The following is a 12,063-nucleotide window of genomic DNA, read 5'->3' as shown; positions in this document are numbered from 1 at the left end:
TATTTTTGTTCAACTATTATTGTATTGTGCTCCTTGAAACAACCACACTGTCTTTTTTTCCAGAGCAGCCTGTATTTCTCCTGAGGCTACCTGTGGGGTTTTTCTTTGTATCCTAAACAATTCTTCTGGCAGTTGTGGCTGCAATCTTTCTTGGAATACCTTGACCTTGGATCAAGAGAGCCCAGAATTTTCTGCTTCTTAATAAATGAGTGAACAGTACTGACTGGCATATTAAAGGCTTTGGATATGATTTTATGTCCTTTTCCATCGTTATAAAGTTCCATTACCTTGTTACGCAAGTCTTTGATTATTTACACACACACTAGCTGCAATTTAAAAAGCCACAGATGTGGGAAATTAACCTTTAATTGCTATTTTACCCTGTGTGTGTCACCTTGTGTGTCTGTACCATGCCCAAAAATTCCAGGGTATGGAAACTTTTGTTCATGGCCATTTGAGTGATCTTTGTTATCATTATGATTTAAAAAGGAGCCAAACCACTATGTGATAATAAATGGCTTCATATGATCACTATCCTTAAATAAAAGACAGTATTTTGTCATGATCAGTCATACTTTCAAAATCAATGCCAAAATTTCACCATTTGTGCCACAGTGTCCAAACTTTTGAGCAGAATTGTATATTTAATTTGTAAAGAGCTGTTGGTGCTGTCTAAATCCTATATAATAATAATGATAATATGGGCCCCATTAAATGTTGTATGATATAGACATTTCTGTAATATTGTGGGGGGATGGTCATTCTGGCAATGATATGATACTTGCTGAGGCTTAATCTTTAAACTTTTCTTTTTCACAGGTGATGAAGATGATTACGAATCTTCAAATCTAGAAGGTATGGAAAGTTTATGAAAAAAATAAATAAATACACTTATATAGTAAGAGGCGGTATGACACAAAAAATGGATGAAATCTTATTGGTAACTGTGGATAATTGCACTTGGCACATCATTAAAAAAGAACCAGAAGTTGTTCAATCCCCCAGGAGACCCTATAAACATAAAACGTGTCCCCATGAATATTGGTGCTGTGGTTTGAAAAAAAAAAGCCATTTTTATTAGTTGGTGCTGACAGTAGCTCCACCCCAGGCGAAAGCCCAAATTATTGGCATTCTTATAGAGGTACAGGCTGAAGCCACAGACAGTCTCATTTCTGTAAACCTGGTGGGATAGCTTAAGTGGGTTCAGAGTAGGATCTGAACACGCCTGAGCTCATCCTTACTTCCCGCCTCTTCATAGAAGTCCTGCGGATCAAACCACAGACACCTGAGAACAGTTGGATCATGACTGCTAACTTCAAGTGTGTATGGCCTTCATTGCACTTCGCCAGTCTACAAAAAATATTTTTGATATTTTGCCTACACAAATCACTTAAATAATCACTTCCAAATTATAATCTAAAGTAGCATTTAGGTTTTGGAGGCTGCAGGAGCATTTGCCCATGATACCTGTACATTATGGTACATTCAAATCTCGGTACGCCTTCCTCCGGTGCTCTCTGTGCCAGTCCTACCTGGATAAGTGATTAAACATCTTTGCCATTACGGAAAGTGTGCAGCTGAATGTGAATAACTACCACTTAGGCTACGTTCACACTAGCCTTGTGTGCAGGCGGCAGAGAGGCGTTTGGCAAGCGTTTTTACCGCTTCCCAAACGCCTCTGCCAATTCTGCACATTACAGCACATGGTGCTGTTCTAACGGGAGCGTTTGCGTCGCGTCGCGTTGCGTCGCGGCAAAACGGACGCCTCTGGACGAGTCAGGAGGCTTTGAAGCCTCCTATTCTCGTCTATGGTGCCGCTCCGCAAACGCCCGGCCGGCGTTTGCGGTGCGGTTGCGGGGCGTTTGCGGAGCGGTAACACCACTCAAACTGCATTATAGGCATTTGTGGGGTGTTATTAACGCTCGGCAAACGCCTAGCAACCTCCGCTAAACCGCGCATGCGGCGTTTGCGGAGCGTTTGCCGAGCGTTAATAACGCTCCGCAAACGCCGGACCAACGCTTGCCAAAAGCTATAGGGGCATTTGGCAAGCGTTGGCAAAACAGCCTAGTGTGAACGAGCCCTAACTGTCCTGTTGGATATACATAATAAATCAAAGTTTTGGAAATGCTGTCATGGGACAAGAGGCTGCCCTCTGCTGCACAGTACATGTAAATGCAAAGTAATATAAAAATGAATATGGTAAACTGGGGGAATTTTGATATATTTCTGAATATTATTAGCATATATGTTTGGTTATATGTTTTTAGGTTTATTAATTTCAGTCTATAAAAGTGAATGTCATAATTTTTGCTGCACTATGTAAGATATATATGATGATATATTTGTTTTCATTGTTGAATATTCGTGTTTAGCTATGACCCCTATTAAGTGTAATGGCAATGAATGTAGCAAGTGCCTTTGACAGCATTAAGTGTTTTGTACTATTTTTTTTTCTAACAGGCGGATCCATAATTAATTATGCAGATTATTACCAGGGACTCTGGGATTGCACGAGTGACAAGAGTGATGAGCTGTCATTTCAGCGTGGAGACATCATCCGTATTTTGAGCAAGGTGAAATACTCTGGAGTAGGCAGAGACATTGCTTAGGAATATAGTAATGGTAGATGTGCTGTGACCTCTCATTTGTTTCTTGTGCATGCTTAATATAATTTTAGATATCATAGCTCTGACCACCTCACATAATGTCTATTCTGATTTGGGAAATATAGCAAGCGTGTTAAGACAGTGTCTTCACAAAGCTGTGAAATAGGGAGCAAGATAGCTGAAAGAAATAATTAAAGTAAAACTGTTCTACAGCTACCAATACATTGGTCAGTTGTATAGCAGACCAGGTTGTTTTAATTCTGAACTTGTAATGATTAGCCCATGTGGTGCAGGCAACTCCCTTATCCAGCCAATGTTCACTTAAGGTGGCCATACACACATGGGTTTTTTAATTCAGCCTGTGGTTTGAATAAAAAATCTTAACAGTTTCCTCCATCCACGCTAAACATTGCAAATGGATGAATTTCTCCCACTTCAGTTATTGTATTCTGACACCTGGCTTCCCCCCAGCAATCAGAATGCCGGAACAGTGCCTGCATCTGATTGGATGCAGGCACTGTATGGCTAACAATTATCCTTCAATTAAATGGAAGGAGGTCAGATGGGAGAGCGTATGACCAGTTTTAGCAAATGAGTGGAAAATGTCATGTAGACTGTATATGCTTGTACTGCAGTTCCTGTTTTTTCCCTGGCTGAACAAAAGTTCAGCATGGGAGCTAGATCTCCAGCTGTTGATGTTTTCTCATGTACATGCATGATTTTGTATATGAATTTCAGTTTCTACCTATGTTCTCACCTGTTAAATCTTTATGTTTTTAGCCAGCGTAACAAAAAATCAGCAGCACGGGGAAATCTGGTAGTATTGTTAAAGTGGTTATAAACCCTTACATATACCCACTGAAGTGACTGGCCTCAGGTGATACACAGAGATGAAACAAATCCTCCAATATTAGTTGTACCTGTTTATCTGCAGTATTTTTTCTCTACATTACTTCAAAGTGCTGAGTTTATAAAGCTTGTCTAAGAGTTCAGAAAAAAGGAGAGAGCTGAAATTTAACACTGCAGAGCTCAGTGAGGAGAACTCTGAGAGCTGATTGGAGGGAAAGGGGACACCCTCTTCACTCAGCTCATAGGAACAGAGCTAAGGCTGTCAATCTGCTGGAGCTCCCTCCTCTGTCACCATTTTTTTCTTGGTGTCAGGAAAACATATAAGAAGTGACTCATGCTGATAGCAAAGGAGTGAGGCAGCAGACAGAAATGACACTTAGCTCTTAATAGAGGCAAGTACACACTATAGAGGAGTATGCTTTGTTAATATTTTTTGTCTGAAGTTTACAACCATTTTAAATTAAATATCTTTGTGCCTCACTTCTGCAAGTTTAAAGTCACCCGTAGGCCTTTTCTGTACCTATGGTATCATATTAAAGTTAAACTTAAGTTCTGTTGCTGAAAGATGAATTCTGGCTGGTTTCTATAGTTACCTATAGACATAATGGAAACAAAAAAAATGTGAGTTAAACATTTGTTGTCTTTGAAAAGTATCTTTTGCATTAATTTGATTTTTGTAGATGGCCTTCACCAAAAAAAAAGTTCTGTTGAGCTAGATTTTTCTGTTGTATTCTCTTGAATTCTCCCATTCCAGTATAATGGAATGCTCTTAGGACCTCTTGCTGAGAAGACTTCCCTATCCCCTTTAGTAAGCAGTAGGTTGACTTGCTATGTGTTCCTATATATAATCCATCAGCTGACAGGTGACAACACTGCTCAAGGATATATGGCTTAGCTTGTTGAAATGGTGGGGCAAGGATCCTTGAATTTGGGGATATCATAAAACCAATCAGTTACTTTTTATCTTATCTGCCTATAAACATAAAAGAAGAAGAAACCTGATTGGTTGCTGTTGGCAGCAAAAACTATTTTTTCTGGCAGTATGATATGTAAAAGAGTGCTGAAATTGAGTGTTTTCAATAATGTGTATGGGTGTGTGAATGTGTGTGCAAAAATTGATAAACTTTGGAAGACCTGTGATTTTTACTACCATGGACTTACTCCCTTCTATCCTAGCTGGCCAAGGCAGTTTACACATTTCTTGATGGTATCAGTTTATTTCCAAGATTTGGGCCCCTGTTCAAGTGCACTTGGCAGCTTTATATGCTTTTAAAAATAGATAACATAGAAACATTTAGCCCTGGGGTGTTCAACTTTTTGAGGAGCAAGGGCCACTTAAGTGATTTGGTAACCGGTCGCAGGCCAGAATGAACTATGGGGTTTTACCACCCCCCAAAACCCCTTTGCTGTCTTGAGCCCCCTATAAGGCTGCTTTCACACCCACAGTGCACTTGTGAGTTAGCTGAACTTTCCCATAGACTTCTATTAAAACTTGTGCGTGTGGTTCACTTTCTGAAAGCGCATCAAAACGTCTGCATTCAGGAGTTTTGGTGGGCTTACAGAAAGCGCACCAAACCCTCAGAATATAATAGAAGTCTTTGGCTCAGCATATCTAACCTTCGGGAAAGCCACACCTGCAGATCAGTGTGAAAGCAGCCTAATAATATTTTTTTATAAGTGCTAATATTCCCGTTGCAAAATTGCACTGTATGTGATGTTTAATATACTGACCTTTTCCTCTTCCAGCTTCAGCTGGTAAAGTTCTCCAGGCTGCTAAATAGTTCTCAGGTGAAATTCACTTGGTATCACTGCACCTGAGACAGGAGTCGGTTCTACAGAAGAAGCATCGGCGTATGCAGCGCCTGCTCCCTCCACAACCATCTGCTGGCTCCTGCTCCATGCACCATGATGCCCTAGGATGGCGGGTCAGCAACCTGTTGATCCCAATCCAGGCTTGCTGACCTGCCATCCCAGAGCATGAGCAGGCGCTTTCCTGGTTTGAGGTTACAGGCCACATCAGAGCACTCCGTGGGCCACAAGTTGAGCACTCCTGATTTAGCCTGTCACATCCCATTTAAATTATCCATAATCTTTCCAGGTAGAAGATTAGTCATGAAACAATGAAATAGGAGTGTACAGTGCTCAGCCTAAATGAGTACACCCCTTTTGAAAAATAAGATTTTAATCAATAACACAAGAACAATTTCCAAAGTTTTGACAAAACATTTGTTCAGCTCATTACATGAAAGTAAGGTTAATAATATAACTTAGATTACAAAATCTTCAGTTTTACTCAAATTAGTTGATGCAGAAATGAATACACCCCACAACAAAAACGACTACATCTAGTATTTTGTATGACCTCCATGATTTGTAAGGACAGCACCAAGTTTTCTAGGCATGGAATGAACAAGTTGGCGACATATAGCAACATCTATCTTTTTCCATTCTTCAGGAACGACCTCTTTTAGAGTCTGCATGCCCCATAGGTGTTCGATTGGGTTCAGATCAGGAGACATACTTGGCCACTGAATCCCTTTCACCCTGTTCTTCAGAAATGCAACAGTGGCCTTTAGATGTGTGTTTTGGATCATTGTCATGTTGGAAAAGTACACAACGACTAAGGAGTGATGGTAGCATCTTCTCTTTCAATATATAGCAGTACATCTGTGAATTCATGATAACACCAATGAAATGCAGCTCTCATGCAGCCCCACAGAAGGACACTGCCACCACCATGTTTCCCTGTAGGCACCATGTATTTTTTTTTGTACTCCTCACCTTTGCGATACCATACAGTTTTGAGTCCATCAGTTAAAAAACATTTATCTTGGTCTCATCACTCCAGAGTACATTTCCCTTTTAAGTCCAACAAGGTGTATGAATCCACCTTGTAGACTTTATGTTTTTATATGTCGCTATACTTGCAGCCCTCTGACTTGAAAGATGCAGCTGCTGTGTTACTGCCTGCCCCTCCCCTCAAAGCCTTCTGTGATTGGGAAAGAGAAGAGAAGGGGTGGATATAGCAGCTGCACATGACTCTTAAACAGCTTGTATCTGAGACCCAAATATCCAGCACCGAACTGCCAGATAGCTAAACTCCCAGCAATCAGTAAATGGTAAATAAAATAAATAAGTTCACAAGGTGGCATAAACCTCCTTGGACTCAACCCTTTATAAGCCAGCAGTTTTTAAAAATTCTGTAATTCCTGGAGTTCTTCATTAAAGTTGAAATTTCTAAATACTGTATGGTAGAAAAAAAATATTCTGCAGTAAATAATGATGGTAAAATTCTAAGTTTGAAATTTCACAGATATGAAGAGGACCAGCATCAGTGAAGGGAGGATTTCTAAAGGAACCATCAGCTTGAAAAATTTTAGATCAACTTCATTATGGAAAAGTTATATCCCTGGTGCTTTTCCTCCCAAAATAATTTTTACTATTCCTAGGATTTTACCATTTTTAATTACTGCAGGAAGTTTTTCTTTTCTCGTATATTTAGAAATGGATTGTCTTGTGCCTTGTTTAATATAAAGCTGGATTGTAAAGACATTGCACTTTTCATCCTGCCGCCACCTTCGTTCACCTCAACCTCTCTAATGTGTTATCACATCTAAGGATTTCCTTTGATTCCATTCTACAGTACTGCAGAAATAATGATGGGTGTAGAACCTTTCATTTGTACAATGTAGTATCTGGCCTTATTCTGGAGGCAGTAGACAGTGGAGACATCATTTCATTGACTACACTCCAAGCTTTGTAATATATACCATTTCTTTGCCTGAACACAACAGTTGTAATTGATTTATAAAACATGTTGTCAATCTAGTGATTCTTACAATGTGCCTGAGTACAGCAAGAGAAAAATCTCTGGAGGATATTGGTTATTCGCTGTGTTAAAATTCATCTCCCTTGATTTTGTCACTTCAACTCAGAATTAATAAGGCAGAAACCAATGTGCAAAATTAATCAATTCAACGAATCAGCAAGCACTTCACTCCATTCAGACTGCTCAGAACTAGCAACAATTGAAAGGGTGGTGTAGGCTACATCAAATCTTTTAGTTATCTTACTACTCAGAACTAAGAATCAACAATTTAGAGAATAGTGGAAAACTATAGGCCCCAGGATTAAAGTACACTATATTGCTAAAAGTATTGGGACACCCCTCCAAATCATTGGATTCAGGTGTTCCAATCACCTCCATGGCCACAGGTGTATAAAATCAAGCACCTAGGCATGCAGACTCCTTCTACAAACATTTGTGAAAGAATGGGTCGCTCTCAGGGGCTCAGTGAATTCAAGCATGGTAGGTTGCTACCTGTGCAATAAGTCCATCCGTTAAATTTCCTTGATACTAAATATTCCACGGTCAACTGTTAGTGGTATTATAACAATGTGGAAGCAACTGGGAACAACAGCAACAGTGGAAGCAACTGGGAACAACAGGCCACATAAAATAACAGAGTTGGGTCAGCGCATGCTGAAGCGCACAGTGTGCAGAAGTCGCCAAATGTCTGCAGAGTCAATAGCTAGACCTCCAAACTTTGTGTGGCCTTCAGATTAGCACAACAACAGAGCTTCATGGAATGGGTTTCCAAGGCCGAGCAGCTGCATCCATGCCTTACATCACCAAGTGCAATGCAAGGCATCGGATGCAGTGGTGTAAAGTACGCGGCCACTGGACTCTAGAGCAGTGCAGACATGTTCTCTGGAGAGACCAATCATGCCTCTCTGTCTGGCAATCTGATAGATGTTTCTGGGTTTGGCGGTTGCCAGGAGAACGATACTTGTCTGACTGCATTGTGCCAAGTGTAACATTTGGTGGAGGGGGGGATTATGATGTGGGACTTTTTTTCAGGGGTTGGAACTTCTAAGGCCTCAGTATACCAAGACATTTTTCACAATTTCATGCTCCCAACTTTGTGGGAACAGTTTGGGGATGGCCCCTTCCTGTTCCAACATGACTGCTCACCAGTGCACAAAGCAAGGTCCATAAAGACTTGGATGAGCGAGTTTGCGGTAGAGGAACTTGACTGTCCTGCACAGAGTCCTGATCTCAACCCAATAGAACACCTTTGGGATGAATTAGAGCGGAGACTGCGATCCAGGCCTTCTCATCCGACATCAGTGCCTGACCTCACAAATGCACTTCTGGAAGAATGGTCAAACATTCCCACAGACATGCTCCTAAACTTTTTGGAAAGCCTTCCCAGAAGAGTTGAAGCTGTAATAGCTGCAAAGGTTGGGCCAACTCAATATTGAGCCCAACAGACTTCATTAACGTTCATGTGTGTGTAAAGGCAGGCGTCTCAATACTTTTGGCAATACGGTGTAAATGTGAACCATGTAAAACAACCCATTTAATTTAAAATAGAAATGCAAGGCAAAACATTTGTGTATGGATTTAAAAATATTATAAATACTTTTTTTTTAATAATTGTGTGTGTACATATATATATATATATATATATATATATATATATATATATATATATTCATTTTTTATAAATTATCACATAGACTGTATTTTCAGCTGCATAAGAGGCCTAAAGAGCTAGAGACATACAGCATACAATGATCTTCCTAATGAATGGCTGTGCAGGGGTACAAGTCAGAACAAGTCTTGACCATTGGAGGACTGGCAGACTGTGCTTCAAGCACAGCAAAAAAAACTGACCACACTGGGATGGATGTGCTCTCAGTTTGAAATAGGAAAGCACGGGGACTGGCTGCAACACCAGGCATTTCAGATAAAGAAGGAAATACAAAGAGAACAGGATACTGTTTAACACAAGTACATGGTACAACAGACAGACATTAGGAATATGAAATGTTGGAGTAACATTTTTTAAGATCCAGAAGAGCATTAATTTATACATAGAAATAAGATGACATTTGGTCAGTCTGGCAGATCTAATGTGTTGAGGTCTGCTAGACATCCTGTGAGCCAAAAGTTCATATAGTATTCATGGGCAAGCTGGCAGATAGAGAGACGAGGGCAGCCGGAATGTGCCTGTGTGTTTGTCTGCCCTTTAAATATAAGGGCACCCTTTGGACATCTTGAAGGATTCCATAGACCATTCCGGGGTTTGTCTATCAACGTGGAGAATATGCCTAGACTTGCTGTGTTTTTTTTTGTTTTGTTTTTTTTTGTTTCAGCAACTATCAGTGTGTTTCTAGTCTGTTTGCAAAGCTTCAAAATTCTCTCTTGTCCCTTCTGCACTGTAGCAAGCCTGAAAGCTTGGAATCTATATGGTGCATCACTTACACTGTCCTGACTCACTTAGATTGTCAGACACAGTGCCCCAGGATAGCTAGCTCTACATCTCCCAAAGGTGATCCAATCTTTAAAGTATATGTGAACTCTTCCATTGTAAAACAACACATTCCATTTAAAATAGGAATAAAAGGCAAAACATTTGAGTATTTATATAAAAAGAAAATTATATATTTAAAAAAAAAAATTTATTCACTTATTTATAAGCAATTACAAAACCTCTGTTCTCAGCTGCCTAAGGAGACTTAGAGAGCTGGTCTTCCCAGTGAATTGCTGCACGGGGGGTGTAGTGCCAGCACAAGTCTGATCATTGGAGGAGAGCAGCCTGAGTTCTCAGCTCAGCCAGAAAAGAAAACTGTGCTGTCATGCCTAGCGTGGTCAGTTTTTATTTGGAAAGCAGGGGGGGGGGTGGGGCTAGCAGGAACACCAGAGATTTCACACAAAGGGACCAATACAAAGAACAGGATACTAAAATGCTGGTGCAGCAGGCACATATCAGGAAGATAAAATGTTGGGTTGACATATTCTTTAAACGCTTCCCAACTGCCCTATAGCAGAACTACTTCTACAGGGCGGCAGGGGTGCGCAAAATCACATATATATACGTGATTTTGTATTTCTGGGTAGGGGCGCGGGCGCACTACCCACACCCCCATTGATAGCTACAGCTGTTGATCACCAGGTCCCGGATAGAGAATCCCCCCTGGCGATCACCGAGGAACACTTGACGGGGGAGAGGTCTGTATGTAAATAATACAGTTCTCTCCCCTGTCAGCTCCAGATATCAGAGCAATAAAAAGCAGCCGGTGCTTACACAGTAAAACACAGCACACAGTAAAACACACATAGCACAGTTAACCCTTTGATCGCCCCAGATGTTAACCCCTTCCTGCCCAGTGTCGTTAGTACAGTGTCAGTGCTTTTTATTAGCACTGATCACTGTATTAGTGTTACTGGGGATGTCAGTGGCAATTAGATAGTTCCCCCCCAGTATCAGAATGCCCGCCGCCGTCTCGCTATATCGCTGATCGCCACCATTTGGTATAAAAAAAAAAGAAATTCGAGTATGTATCCTGCATTTGTAGACACTACAAGTTTCATGTAAACCAATTAATTTACACGTATTGGGATTTGTTTTTAGCAAAGACATGTAGCAGAATACATTTTGGCCTAAACTTATGACGAAATTTGTTTTTTTACATTTTTTTTCTTGAAATGTTTTATAGTAAAAAGTTGTTTTTTTTTTGTTTGTTTTTTCAACATTGTCGGTCTTTTTTCGTTTATAGCTCAAAAAATTAAAACCGTAGAGGCGATCAAATACCACCAAAAGAAAGCTCAATTTATCTGAAAAAAGGACATAAATTTCATTTGGGTGCAGCGTTGCATGACCGCGCAATTGTCAGTTAAAATAACGCAGCACCGTTATTATATTGCAAAAAATGGCTTGGTCAGGAATGGGGGTAAATCCTCTGGAGGGCAAGTGGTTAAAGCATATTTCCACATTTGCAGTCATATTTGAGAAAACCCAACTATATGTTTGTAATTCATTCCCATTCACACAGCACACTTAAAAAAAAAATATTTCAATGTTTCTAAGGGAAGCGGCCATTTCTGGACACAGTGTCTTTGTCCCCACACAGAATGTGTTATACCTCATTAACATACAATGCAGGAGGGCAATTTCTAAATTGTTTCTTAGGACAGACAGTGTTCAAATCTATGACAGCTGATAATTAAGAACTGCAAACACACACAGGGCTATTTATGTTAAACTTTACTTCACAGCCCCCTTCTAAATTACAAAACGGGGGGGTATATAAGGATTTTTTAAGCAAGTAAAGAGCACTTAAAACAGTAACCAGCAATTTTTTTTGTATGTTATGCAGTGTTAATGTGAACATGTAACAAATATAAAGCAGTTCTTATCCCAATTTGACTGCAAAAGTGGAAAAACACTGGAAAAGTAATTTTACCTCCTCTATGCATAGCATACCCCCCAGGAATGTTTACTTTCCTAGTCATGCTTCCCCACTGCCTCTTCCCTGCAGTACACTTTCCTGCCTAAGCTCTGGTGTTTGCAACTGGTAATTGGCCACTCAGGCCTGGGGCACTGTCACACAGGGCAGATCATGTGTGTCCACTCTGTTAGCATGGGCTACAGCAGTGCGGAGATGAAGCAATGGAGTGCGGATGGGTGAGTATAACATGCTGGGGGCTGAGTTATGTGTAGACACTATAAGGTCCCTTGCACACGGGTGTCTGTGCTTAACATGCATCCTGTCGCTTTAGTGTGCCAGGAATGCACCAGTGCAGCATCCAGCAGCACTG

General features: G+C 40.5%; 1 protein-coding gene across 1 annotated transcript in view; it reads left to right on the top strand.

The window, feature by feature from the left end:
• The window catches only part of SKAP1 (src kinase associated phosphoprotein 1), a 551,061-nt gene that overhangs the window by 479,494 nt on the left and 59,504 nt on the right, over positions 1-12,063 (top strand). Inside the window, exons 10-11 of the mRNA XM_089674345.1 lie at positions 820-855; positions 2,461-2,573. Coding sequence (XP_089530471.1) covers positions 820-855; positions 2,461-2,573 — 149 coding nt within the window. The remainder of the gene's footprint in view (positions 1-819; positions 856-2,460; positions 2,574-12,063) is intronic.

This window comes from Staurois parvus, unplaced genomic scaffold (assembly GCF_062004578.1).
Source record: "Staurois parvus isolate SC_StPar_1 unplaced genomic scaffold, SC_StPar_1.0 ptg000151l, whole genome shotgun sequence".
Classification (NCBI taxonomy): domain Eukaryota; kingdom Metazoa; phylum Chordata; class Amphibia; order Anura; family Ranidae; genus Staurois; species Staurois parvus.
The sequence above is the reverse complement of the archived record's forward strand: the minus strand, read 5'-3'. Positions and strand labels throughout refer to the sequence as shown.